Source organism: Paroedura picta, chromosome 1 (genome assembly GCF_049243985.1).
Source record: "Paroedura picta isolate Pp20150507F chromosome 1, Ppicta_v3.0, whole genome shotgun sequence".
NCBI lineage: Eukaryota > Metazoa > Chordata > Lepidosauria > Squamata > Gekkonidae > Paroedura > Paroedura picta.
In genome coordinates, this window is record NC_135369.1 from 153,864,734 (window position 1) to 153,878,351 (window position 13,618).

The 13,618-nt window shown below is 42.7% G+C and overlaps 1 protein-coding gene across 3 annotated transcripts in view; it reads left to right on the forward strand.

The window, feature by feature from the left end:
* CSMD1 (CUB and Sushi multiple domains 1) overlaps positions 1-13,618 on the forward strand; it is a 1,334,105-nt gene that overhangs the window by 1,093,593 nt on the left and 226,894 nt on the right. For all 3 annotated transcript variants that reach the window (XM_077309265.1, XM_077309276.1, XM_077309285.1), the window contains one exon: positions 6,703-6,894. In XM_077309265.1, coding sequence (XP_077165380.1) covers positions 6,703-6,894 — 192 coding nt within the window. The remainder of the gene's footprint in view (positions 1-6,702; positions 6,895-13,618) is intronic.

The following is a 13,618-nucleotide window of genomic DNA, read 5'->3' on the forward strand; positions in this document are numbered from 1 at the left end:
AATACTTCTTATATTTGTCTGGGAGTGGCGGGATAAAAGTCAATAAACAAACAAATAAATAAATGTAACTTGTCAGGTGTTTTTCCAATTGTGCCAGACAATTAGCATCCTACCTGGACCCTGAGTACTTAGCCACAGTGATCCGTGTAATGGTCACCTCCAGGCTAGATTACTGTAACTCACTCCACACAGATGTTCCCCTGACTCTGACCCAGAAATTACAACTGGTCAAGAATGTGGCTTCTGGGATCCGTAACACGGACCCTGTGAAGAGCTCACATTTGACCTGTTCTACAGCAGCTGCACTGGTTGTCGGTTAAGTTCACAATCTGGTTTGTTCTTAACCCTTAAGGACTTGCATCATCTGGGACCTGTGTATCTCAGGTACCACCTCTCTGAGTGTACTTCCTAAAGAGTGCTTTGCTCTGCTGATTCCAACCTGTTGGTGATTCTCAGTCCAAGAGAAGTGTTCCTGATCCTGACCCTCCCTCTCTCCAAGCCTGGCTTGTAAACTCCTTTGATTCATCTGTCCCTAGATTTTAGTGATGGATCTTGTTTTTCTTTTAACAGATTGTTTTAAATGTAATTGGAAGACTACTGCCAGAGAGGGGTGACCTAAAATTATAATTAAAATTTAAATAAATAATTAAACCAGCTATAAGCCAGAAATGAGAAGCAGCTAGAAACTTGCATGTTGGACCTCAACAAGGGCCAGTGACTTCTCAGTCCTGGCCCCCACCTGGTGGAACAAGCTCCCTGAGGAGATCAGAGCCCTGCCCGAACTTCCACAGTTCCATAGGGCCTGCAGAAGGGAGCTCCTCCACCAGGCATTCGCTTGAGGTCGACAGACTCAAAACATCTGCTGGTCTCCCCTCCCCGCCTCAGACACCCCTTCTATAACTGAACAATTTGATCTTCCCAGGGATATGTCAGTGTTGTTGTTCATGTTATGATTGTTACCTGACAGATTGTCATAATGTTCTATGTAATTTTGCACAACATTCTATGTAAACCTTCCAGAGCCAAATAAGTAAATAAATATTGTAAAATTAAAATTTATAACATACCATTTATGCTAGATTGGAGGCCATTAGTACCTGTGTGAATCACTGACCTTGTACCCAGAACCTTAGGGCTCTGGAACACAGATGCTGATCGCTTCGACCTGGGGTAGGGCACTCCCTTAGCCTTCATTAAGCTGGTAGAATCTCCTTTTCCAGGAACGAACTTGTTCCACAATTCATCAGCACAAGGAACATGCTCACTAATAAGCACTGATCCGAAGCAATCTTCATAAACACATCCATTTGAAGGAGAGTGACAATGACTGCCACAGAGGTCAATACTTAAAAGGCCTCCTCTTGCTGACCAAGTGCCTAATTGGGAAGGAGAGCAAGGCTCCATTTTCTAATTGCTCTCAGCTGCCCCAAGCTCACCTTGAGATGCCTTTATGGCATTAAATTAGTGGGGCTCTGCTTTCTCTCCTTCATAAGATTATGTACAGCAGACGGTTCATTAGTAACAAAAACCAAATATAATTGACAGGACATACTTCCATGTAGCACCTTAGAAACCAACACGTTTTTGGGGTATAAGTGTTTGGGAGTCTGAAGGAAGCTTTGACTGTTGAACGCTTATACCATGAAAACCTGATGGGTCTGCAAAGAGCTACTTAACTTGAATTTAGTTGTTCTACTGCAGACCAACATGACTATCCTCTGGCACTATCTTCATGGAATATAAAATATTGGATACTTCCTAGAAAATAGCTGTAGCTCACGTACTAAAAGCCGTAATAAATAAAATGGACACAGCATTATTACCCAAATGGCCTTCCTGTGTGTGAACCCCAACACGTGGGCATCCCCCTTGCATGCAAAGAGCATACACATGTTTCCAGGTAAAATTTATTTAAGGACCACTGCCTATGTATACCAAAGAATATGGTAGATTGGGGAAGTTCTTGGAAATAGAAATAAAGTATAAATTTTTATTTGGAAATACAGATAAAAAATGCAGGAAGTATTCAGAAAACTGCTGGCTCTCTATTGCACACACACAGCAAAACTAGACAACCTAGCTCATAAGCAATAAAAACACAAAGTGGGACAATTGTAAACATACAAGCCTATCCTGACATGATTAGGGGGTCATGAGTGGAAAAAGAGCAAAGAAAAAGAAAGAAGGGCAGAGACTGAGGCCAGCTCCAGGTCTCTAAGAGTCCTGTTTTCAAAGATGTGAAGGAGCAGCAGTGAGGAAATCTAAGGCAATGGCTGCTATAAAATTCTGGAGTGGGATTGTGTGAGGAAGATGTATTTATAGTGTAAATGTCCTAGAAGGTGAGTGTCAAGTGGGCTCCAAAGCGAAAAGTTTGACTTTTAGTGGCCAGTTTGATTCTAGCTGCCCAGTGGGGAAATTATTGGCTTAACACAGAGGACTCAATCCTTCCTTGTGTTAATGGTGTGTTGTAGCCATTCACTGAGAGTTTTTCCACACTAGCAATATCATTTTGATTTGCATTTTTAAAGGGTCAACTTTTTTGTCTGTTTCCACACTGAAATATGCTTCTTCAGACGCAGGCATGAATCGTCCCCTCACTTGCCCTGCAGCAAAGGAAGCCTCAGAAAACCCAATTTCATCTTTTCAAGCCAGTTCTAACAGGGTGTAATTTGGGGCTGTTCAGTATGGAAATGTGTACATTTGGTTTTTTTTTTTTGTTTTTTTTTTGCTGTGCCTGCCATTTTGAGTCATTTGGGCATGCCCCTTTCCTTGCTGCCCTCCTTCTTCCCCCCTCCCCCTTCTTCTTCCCCTTTTGAAAGATCTGCCTTAAAAAAAAAAAAGGTGATCACATTACAATGCTGGGGGGGGGAACAGTCTTGCTCAGCAGTGTTCTAACATTATAACCTAGGGTTTTTGTTAAAAAATTACATTCGAGACACATTGGGGGAAGGGTGATCAAATGTGCAGAATGGTAGGATTAAAGGGTGCAATGAAAACAAAGGTGCAGGCAGGCAGCATTTTGCATAAAACATTTTTTTTTGAAAAGGGGAAGGGAGCAAAGCATGATGGGGGGGGCTGTCTCTATCGGACTCAGTGTGGAAAGCATATCGTGAATTTCAGCCTGGGAAATGAGGGGGAGAAAAGCCTAAATGCAGAAAGGCTAGAGTCAACTCATAGCATTCAAAGGAAATATAAAGTGAGGTTAAAACGAGGTATGTATCCTAATACAGAAACGGTCTTAGGCAATATCTGCATTTTTGAGTGAGGAGTTAATTTACTTAACTCTGATTTGAACTGTTTCCACTCTGTTATGTTAGAAAGTGCTTTAGATGGAGTATCTGAGCTATTTCCTGTTGTCGTGCTGTGGGAATTATCTTGCAGGAGTCCTATTTGAATTTTAGTGAAATATGGAGGCTCCCTTATGGATGCCTCTAGGCTCTAATATCAGTACCTTCCAAAACTTAGAAAGCTGCCATACAAAAGGAATTGGCTCCAGAAGATGTTTATTGGACAGCTGTAAACAGGTGAAAAACCAAAAACTGTAGCTGGTGCTTGGGAACATATGGGGAGAGATCGTCCCTTAAGTATATGAGTCCAATGCCTTTAAGGTTATTAAAAGTCACAATTATTTCCTCCATGAATACACTCTGTTCCAGTTGCTACTTGTTCTGTGGTTGAGTTGATGGGGCACTCTGGCTTCCGTCAGTAGTCAGAGGAATAAAGGCTACAGAAGAGGTATAGCTTGTCCATCTTAGAAAGAAAATCTAGGGAAGATCAGCATGACACTTCTGTTACCCAATAAGAACAGGGAAATTTGGTTTAAAATGGGTTTCAGTATGGAATAATGCAAGACCTTGTACACTAGGATGGATCTCAGTAGGGAGACCCTAAAATAAAATTTAGAAGAAAGACAGTGAGAGAGATTAATTTTAAACACAAAATATTTTTATTGTATACAAAATAAAAAGAATAAAAATGTAAATAACCTACACTATGCACCTGATAACTGAGTTTGTAAGTAATCACACATGCACAACAACAAGAGGGCACACTTATAAAAGGTAAAAGCATCATATTTAGTAAATATAACAACACGTAATCTTAGAATGGCCCTAACATCTTTGCGGTTTGAAATGATGCCATCAGCCATGCTCTCTGGGCGATATCTCTGAATACTCACAGTCTGTGTATATGTGGAAATCCATCTGTGGAAGACCTGCCCCACTATGTTTTGGCTTGTTCCCTGTACTCTGAACCCAGGGGCTAATTCCTTGCCAAGTTATTACCAAACTCACACCCTATTTCTGATTTTTAGCAAAGTCACCTATCTGTTATCAGATGTTAACCCCTATATCTCATATAGGGTGGCACTTTTCGCTCTGGCTGCCAGGAAGATCCGAGCCAAAGCATTTTTCCAGAAGCCTCTACCTTGATACACCATTTTATCCCACTTTTTGTAACTCGGTAGCCCTCGTTTACAATTTTATGTACGCAATATTGGAGAAATATTGTTTTATTCATATTTGTACCATATTGTTTTAATTGTGTTTTGTAATGGCCTTTGGCTATATACAATAAATGTTATCATAGTTGTATAAAAGGTAAAAGGAAATTGGGAGGTCTTAGGTATGGGCTTGAAGACCAGGACATGGGCAGCTGATGTCCAAGGAGGGAAAGGGGGAAAAACAGCACTGCATAGAAAGGTTCTTAAAAGGAAACCAGAGGAACAATTTACTAGGGTATGAGGTCCCTCTTATATGCAGAGATGATTCCTAGGGTAGGTGGGATTTGGCATCCTGGCTATGATTAGGTCAAGATAAAAAGTTTGAATCTCACTCAATTTAAAGTTAACTGCTGTCAAACTCTGGTGGGAAATACCTTTTTATGCTATTGTGAGTAATATCAAGATGAACACAAAGCCAGAGGAGGCAACATGATTAACATACTTTAATTAGGTTGAAGTGAGCCAGATATGCATGGACCCAAAATTATGAAGGAGTCAAGATAGCTCATGAAATAGGATGGCCCTTCTTGATTGAGTGAAAAAGGAAACGATAAAATAGCAACTCCCTTGGGCTGGACAGACATCCCCGGGGTATGTCAGGACACTGGGTGATGTCTACAGTGCTGAAAAGTCCATTTTATTGAGAAGAATAAGCCACTGAGCAGGGGAAAATTGCACTTAATGAATTTCTAATTCTAGCATACTCTTCCTCTTCTTTTATGAGATTTCCCACTGTCATGACTGAACTCAGTTGTCCTCTTCAAATCCTTTGGCATTTAGCTGTTTTAATGGGCACTCCCTTTTACAACAAAAGTCCAAACTAAGAGCGGAAGCTTACTGTCTAAAGGGGCCTTGGTTGGAGGGTGTGGCAGGGTCCTCACTAACAGGGTGCTTGCTAATAACTTGCCTCTTTGTTTCAGAATTCATAGACTGGTCTGTCAGTTCCATATCCTTCTTTCCACTGTACTTTCCTTGGATCCTTTGTCTTTTAGCCTGTAAGGCAAAGGGCCTATTTCACTTCTGTATTGTCACTTGTCAGCAGCATTGTGTACTGAATTTTAACTGCTGGGAGAGTCTTTGAGGGAGATCTCTTGTGTGAAAAGCAGGATGAAAGATATAAAAGTGAAACTTTATAACAGAATCAAATTGCTAATGGCAATTTAGCAGTGTCTCAAGAGAACCAGTAGATGGCTAAAAAGTGCAAATTTCAATGTGTCATAATTGTTGTTTTCAGGGGTGATAACTTTTAAGGCTGTATCATGTCACTAGGAGGGCATTTGCAAAAGCTAAATCCTGCAAAGGAAGAAATAGTTTCTATTTTCCGTACATTTTAACATAAAAGAGAAGTCAGTGCAAAAGAAAGCGAGTTAGACTTGGTGATTGTTTCTACCCTTTGTTACCATAGCTGTGTACGTTCGTATTTCTGAAATAAGGTATTTATCATCTTTTGTGCTATTGGAACCTGTATCTAACCTGTCTCCTGTTGTGCCACCCGTTGTCAAGAGTTTCTGACAAGCCACAGTTTGTAAGATCTGGTACACTTGTACATAATGAATCAAATCTTCTTCCAGGCTCAGACACTGGGAAAGCTTGTGTTTTTATTTCGGTAAAGGGAATCCAACCAGTTATATTGTACTGTTACACTGTTATCTGGTTACAACGATTAGCTATTATTATAAGGTTATTCACATGTTTTTATAGACCGTTTTATGTATTGTTCCTTGTTCGTATGTAAACCACCCTGAGTCTCCGGGGAGGGTGGTATATAAGTAGGATAAAGTAATTAAATAAATAAATAAAACTACCCTTGTAGCAGCAACTTCCGGATTACTAGTGGGACTATATCAACATTGCAGTTGTGGCAGTTATCTAGAATGAAAAAATAAAGATATTTTAGAAGAATGTTGCTTGCATAAAGTTTGTATTTTCATATCTCTGATCCAGTGTTTCAGCCCCATATAAAAATGGAGAGGAATCGCTTTCAGCACACATTTATTGCATCCAGAGGCATTGTCTTGTGGGTGCAGTGAATGTAGGCCATTTCGGTCTCACCCACAACCACACGGAAATAACCTTCTAGCCAAATAAATAGCATTTATTTAGTTTTATTTTCTCATGGAACAAATGGAAATTCTATTTTTGGCTGGTGCCTGGATAATAGTAGTTAAATTGCTTATTTGCATTTCTCTTTCTTTCAGGCTTCGATTTAGTGAAATGTGAAGATCCTGGTATACCCAGTTATGGCTACAAGATCCGCGATGAGGGACATTATACAGAAACTGTAATTTTATATAGCTGCAATCCAGGCTACACGATGCATGGTAGTAATATTATCACCTGCCTAAGTGGAGATCGAAGAGTATGGGACAAACCTTTACCTACCTGTATAGGTATTGTTTGATATCAATATTTAAATGAAATCAACATTAGATACTTTAAAATACTTATTTTCCTTTATGATTACTCATTATAATGGTCTGAAAAAGCACATAATTTAACTCCTCATGTTTCGGTGTTGTTATTAAAGCTGCAGGTCTTTGAAATTTCCCAGATACCTTTTACTAGTCTGTACACCGCCCGTGGCGCCGCGGGCGCCACGGACTAAATAATTCGTTAAGGGGCCTTGAGGTGGGCTTTGTCCGTGATGAGGAAGGGTCCGGATTGGACCCTTCCTCACGACAGACAATCGGAGGGACCAATCGGCAGGTGCGAAGCGCCTGCCGATTGGTCCCTCCGATTCCCAGCCCCAGCAACTGCGAGCCGCGCGCAGCGCGCCTCGCAGTTGCTCCCGGCCTGACGCGGCGAGAGGCGCAAAGCGCCTCTCACCGCGTCAGGCCGGACCCCAAGGGAGCCGCCGACGCAAACACAAGACTCCAGCCGCCGAGAAGCTGGAGAGAAAAAAAAAACACCCCCAGAGGAGCCTTTCGCAGCTCCAAGCCGGCGCCCACGAGAGCCAGCAGACAAAAACAAACTCCTGTAGGAGCCCTTCGCAGCTCCAAGCCAGCGCCCAGGAGAGCCAGCAGAAAAAAAAACTCCTGTAGGAGCCCTTCGCAGCTCCAAGTCGGCGCCCAGGAGAGCCAGCAGAAAAAAAAACTCCTGTAGGAGCCTTTCGCAGCTCCAAGTCGGCGCCCAGGAGAGCCAGCAGAAAAAAAAACTCCTGTAGGAGCCCTTCGCAGCTCCAAGCCAGCGCCCAGGAGAGCCAGCAGAAAAAAAAACTCCTGTAGGAGCCTTTCGCAGCTCCAAGTCGGCGCCCAGGAGAGCCAGCAGAAAAAAAAACTCCTGTAGGAGCCCTTCGCAGCTCCAAGCCAGCACGCCCACGAGAGCCAGCAAAAAAAAAACTCCTGTAGGAGCCTTTCGCAGCTCCAAGTCGGCGCCCACGAGAGCCAGCAAAAAAAAAAACTCCTGTAGGAGCCTTTCGCAGCTCCAAGTCGGCGCCCACGAGAGCCAGCAGAAAAAAAAACCCCTGTAGGAGCCCTTCGCAGCTCTAAGCCGCCGCCCACGAGAGCCAGCAGAAAAACATTAACCCTGTAGGAGCCCTTCGCAGCTCCAAGCCGCCGCCCACGAGAGCCAGCAGAAAAACATTAACCCTGTAGGAGCCCTTCGCAGCTCCAAGCCGCCGCCCACGAGAGCCAGCAGAAAAACATTAACCCTGTAGGAGCCCTTCGCAGCTCCAAGCCGCCGCCCACGAGAGCCAGCAGAAAAACATTAACCCTGTAGGAGCCCTTCGCAGCTCTAAGCCGCCGCCCACGAGAGCCAGCAGAAAAACATTAACCCTGTAGGAGCCCTTCGCAGCTCCAAGCCGCCGCCCACGAGAGCCAGCAGAAAAACATTAACCCTGTAGGAGCCCTTCGCAGCTCCAAGCCGCCGCCCACGAGAGCCAGCAGAAAAACATTAACCCTGTAGGAGCCCTTCGCAGCTCTAAGCCGCCGCCCACGAGAGCCAGCAGAAAAACATTAACCCTGTAGGAGCCCTTCGCAGCTCCAAGCCGCCGCCCACGAGAGCCAGCAGAAAAAAAAACTCCTGTAGGAGCCCTTCGCAGCTCCAAGCCAGCACGCCCACGAGAGCCAGCAGAAAAACATTAACCCTATAGGAGCCTTTCGCAGCTCCAAGCCGGCACGCCCACGAGAGCCAGCAGAAAAAAAAACTCCTGTAAGAGCCCTTCGCAGCTCTAAGCCGGCGTCCACGAGAGCCAGCAGAAAAAAAAACCCCTGGAGGAGCCCTTCGCAGCTCCAAGCCGCCGCCCAGGAGACCCAGCAGAAAAAAAAACTCCTGTAGGAGCCTTTCGCAACTCCAAGCCGGCACGCCCAAGAGAGCCAGCAGAAAAACATTAACCCTATAGGAGCCTTTCGCAGCTCCAAGCCGGCACGCCCACGAGAGCCAGCAGAAAAAAAAATCCCCTGGAGGAGCCTTTCGCCGCTTCAAGCCGGCGCCCTGGGAGCCCCGGCAGCCGCCCACAGCGCAGCTGCTGGGTGCTCCCTGCCCTCATGGCCCCAGAACACAATGGAACCGCCGGGAAAGCCGCAGAAGAACAAAAAAATGCAGAGGACACGCCGCCCGCCTCCTCTTTCAGGTAGCCTGTCCCTCGCTCTGTCCCTCGCCTGCCGCTCGCTCTGGTCCCCACCTGCTAGCGCCCATTGTCTTCTTCAAACAATGGGCTTTTTTACTAGTTCTTAATGTTTTGCCAAAGTAGTAGTCTTTATAGTTGATTGCATTAGATAAGGGTACTGGCCAAGCATGTATGAATGCATGAAACATGGTTCTGGTCTTGTCAGATATTTGTTAGCTTTCCTCAGAATTCTTCCAAAGCTTAGTCCAAGCAGCAATCCCCAAGGCTCACTCATTGTATGCTGAGACAAAATTCTGTGACGGTTCTTATTGAAAAGAATGTTCAATCTCTTGCTAATGAATCTTGCAGTCTGATCATCTGCACCTAATTTTTGCTGTGGCAGTTCTTACTTTCTGATAAACTTTACCTCTCATAGGAGGCAGATTAAGTTGGGTAAACTGCGTTGGTCTGAAACAGCAGATCAAAGTTTGAGTCCAGTGGCACTTTTAAGACGGACAAAGTTTTATTCAAGGTATAAGCTTTAATGTGCAGGTACACTTCTTCAGATACAGTAAGATGGTTGAGTACTTTCCTCAACCATTACATGTTAGATGGGGGAGACAGTTGCTGGGAAGGCCTAGATAGAGTCAACATGCATAATCTGAAATAGCTACTCACCTGCAATAATACAGACTCTAATTTGAACATGGCCGTTGGAAATTCTGTTTCACTGTACCTGAAGAAGTGTGCTTGCACATGAAATAAAATTTTATTGGTCTTAAACATACCACTGGTCTCAGACTTTGCTCTCACAGGATAGTCATAAATGCTTTTTGCAGACAGTAACTGTCCAGTTAATTTGTATGAGGCTTCTGTATCAGGATTTTTTTAAAATCATTGTTGGAAATACATTCTTTGTCACATGTTTTCTCTCATTTTCCACATACATACACATATGTATGCATATATATGGAGTTAAAAATTATATTCTACTTAGCTGTTAGTTCCTTAGCAAACCAGCCTTTATCTGCCATCTGGTTGCAGCGGGCATATGTGTATTTTAATTCTCATGGCCTTTTACTGGATTTTGTTTCTACTTGTTTTCTACTCCCATCAGACAAGACTTAATTAACTATATGCTTTCTCCATTAAAAGTAGAATAGCTGTAAAATTATATATACCAACAATATTTTGAACATTTCATTGTCAAGAGAACCAGAGAATCAATCTATTATCGACCCCCCCCCCATTGGCTCCAATTCAAGTATGGGAAGATCAGTTATCTAAGTGTGTGAGGATTACAGATGCTTCCCTCCCACCAGTAGTTCCTTCTGTCTTTGGGAAAGGTGATAGTTGGGGTCATGGGACCAATTTGGACTAACAGCCTTCACAGGCTTGGGAACTGCTCTGAGAACAGGGGAACAGCGATATTACCCTCTCATCTCTCTTTCAGCAGAATAGCTATACTGACCAAAAGGGAAAGAAGATTGATTGCATTACCTTTCTTGATTTACATTAACAACCCCCCCCCCCCTCCCAATCACATGGCTTCTACAACCCGGGGAAATACATTTCCATGCTGTTGAAAAGGACTGATGGGGAGACCAATAAAGGGAAAATCCACAGTGGTCAGTGCTTTCCACTGACAGATCACTGCTTGTGGCCTAACAAGTGCATCAATTACTGTGTAACCTGTGACTTTTATACATTTATCTTTCTTGTCCCACGTTCAATCTATTTCATCTTTTTTTGTCAAAAGACAAAAATGATAAAATAAATTGGACTTGGGACAGGAAAAATACACAGAACCCAAGCAGGAAAAAAGGCAGTGAGAAAGGTCTGTTTTATCTCGCACTCATACGCTGCTTTCTCACCTGTAGGAAAAGGTACAGACAATATATAAGATTCCTCTTCAACTAGCGTGGGGGGGGAGTAATGTGTTGAAAATGATTCTGACCTCAGCAAGCATTAGAAGCAGAGAGTTAAGCCACTTTTGTCTTTTCCTTATATCTCCTTGAAAGCAATCTGCTCCAGGCTCCTTTGGGTAAAACACAAACAAAAGAGTGATGAAAAAATCACCAAACTCCATGTAAAATGTAGCTTGAATCTCACTACCCTTTTAAATATGCTTAAAGGAACTTTCAAATGGAGGAAATTCAAATTCAAACCCATCCGAGTTCCATTTGCCCTTTCATTGGTTTCACACACGTCTTAGATACAGCACAAAAGTTGCATCGTATTAACTTTTAACTAGGATTTGGGGGGGGGGGGGAGGGAATGAGACTGATGTCAATATATGCATATTATGTTAAATGTGAGAGTAAAAACCCTCCATCAAGGTCGAGCAAAGGTTATTCTTGTTTCCCAGCTATGTGAATACAAGAGATGCAGATGCTAGAGTCTATGCAAAAGGTGTGCTTTGCTCATTGATGCAAGATCCTAGGGCTTTCAGAAGGAAGACTGCGGAGCAGTAATTGTCTTGAATACTAACAATTTAGGGTAATTTTATAAGACAGTACTAGTAGGGGGCAGCTCAATTTATAACTTCTTAAAAAAAGAAAAAGGATGAAGCCAGGTTCTTTTCACAGGATTTTGGGCAAGACAAGCATCCCTGTCCCCTATACTTTGCTTTTGATAGTGTATCATTTAAGTTTTTACTTGTGTTGTTGGTACAAAATGAATTTTGTTTTTCAAATGTGGGTATATTTCAGTAAAATTGATTTACTTGCCATTTGAGAGTTGATTACAACTCCAGTATAGCATGACAGAATATTTTGGAATTATTTGATATCCACTAGATTATACTTGATAAGTATGTACTTCCTGTGAAGATTTTATACAGAAGTAGTGTTCACAGCACCAGCTGGTTAGCATCCCAGTCTTCCTGTTAGTAGGCTTCCTAGAGACTGCTGGTTGGCTGTTGTGTGAACAGAATGCTGGGCTATTTGGGCTTTTCTTATGATCCATTGTGGCTGTTCTTACTTTCCATTTGTTCACATTCATTAGCAGGGAGCCCATGGGTTGGTAAGCGATTGTTTTGATATGATTATGCTGCTTTGTCATAATTGTTGATAAGTATAGTATCAGTTGTGGTTTCCAGCGTGGTTGACACTATTTCTTCTGTTACCAACATACCTAGGAGATGCAAATTTATACATACATTTCCGCATGACCCTGGTATGGGATCCTGAGTATACACAGGTGCATAGTTGGGGTGATATTTTGTGGGAAATAAGAGAGGGAGAAAGAAACAATTTATATTTAGACTAGATCAATCTGTGTTAAGTACAGATGGAAAGAAAAGCAAGAAAACAGGTAGCATAGTACATAAAATCAGTGAAGGCTATAAAAAGACCATATATTGGAAGCAGTTGTATTAAAGCTAGATGTTCCCACTGCTTGTTCAAGGAGAGCCCACCTGTGAACTTACATATTGCATCCTCAAGAAAGAAGAAGGGGAGGACAGAAGAGGTGCTGCAGGTCAGGCAGAAGAGGGAGAGGGGTAGAAGTAGCATGATGGCCAGGAGCTAGAGGGAAAAAGACAAGTGTGTTCCTGGCTGAAAAATAGAAATCTCTGTAGCAAGCCTAGGAGTGAGCAGAGGCTTGCTCACTCAGTGGCTTGCTCCAGAGCATGACTGAACTTGTGGTCACCCACTGAGCTTTATAGCTGAGTGGAGGTTAAAGGTCTCAGTCCCTGCTTGAACACAGTAACCACATTGTATTGGCACTATCCATGAATTCGTTAAATGTTGTATTTATGCAGCCACAAATAGTGTCACCATCACCTCTGGAGAATCAGTATTTTTAAGTCTACTATAGAGGGTTCATATAGCAAACTTTAGTGGACTTCATCTCATTAAAAAAAAACACACACACACCCTTCCCTGGCTACACTTAGTGAATTCTTGAACATCCTATGCTTAACAGCTTTTTCCAGGCATTCGCTATCTTGCCTTCACCTCTTGCCTTCAGCCTTGTACTCTTAAGACACCATAAATTGCATTATGTGGGCAACTTTAATATCCTCTTTACCAAGTTGGTTGTCAGTTACACTTGGATCTGATCACATTCCTGGGGGTTTAGTGTACATTTCTACTAAGTATTTAAACAATAGGCAGCTAAGCAAAAAGCTTAACACAGACAAAAGTTTGGAGCAAATATAGAGCAAGGCATCCGTACTGTGATGTATCTGATATCCCAAGGAACAACGTCTAGATTGTCCCCACCACAAGTAAATTTATTAGCAAAGTTGAATAAAAGAAAGCAGCAGTGGAGTGTAGGAGGCGAAGGCGAGGAACAAATAAACACCAGAAAGCAAGATTACTTAAATGCATTCCAGGTGTGATAGGAAAATAATTTTACTTAAAGAAACATACGTCACATCTTCCTTCAACACACAAAAATAGGAACACTCTTATAAGAAAAAACAAACAAACATATTCCATAGAATTATACAAGTATCATGGTGTATATCTTCCTGGTAAGAAAGCACATCCTTATCCATGGTTCCTCTCTATATTTGTGAAACAGCCTGGGAGGTGGAACGTGTCCGGGTGTCCGAGTTGGAA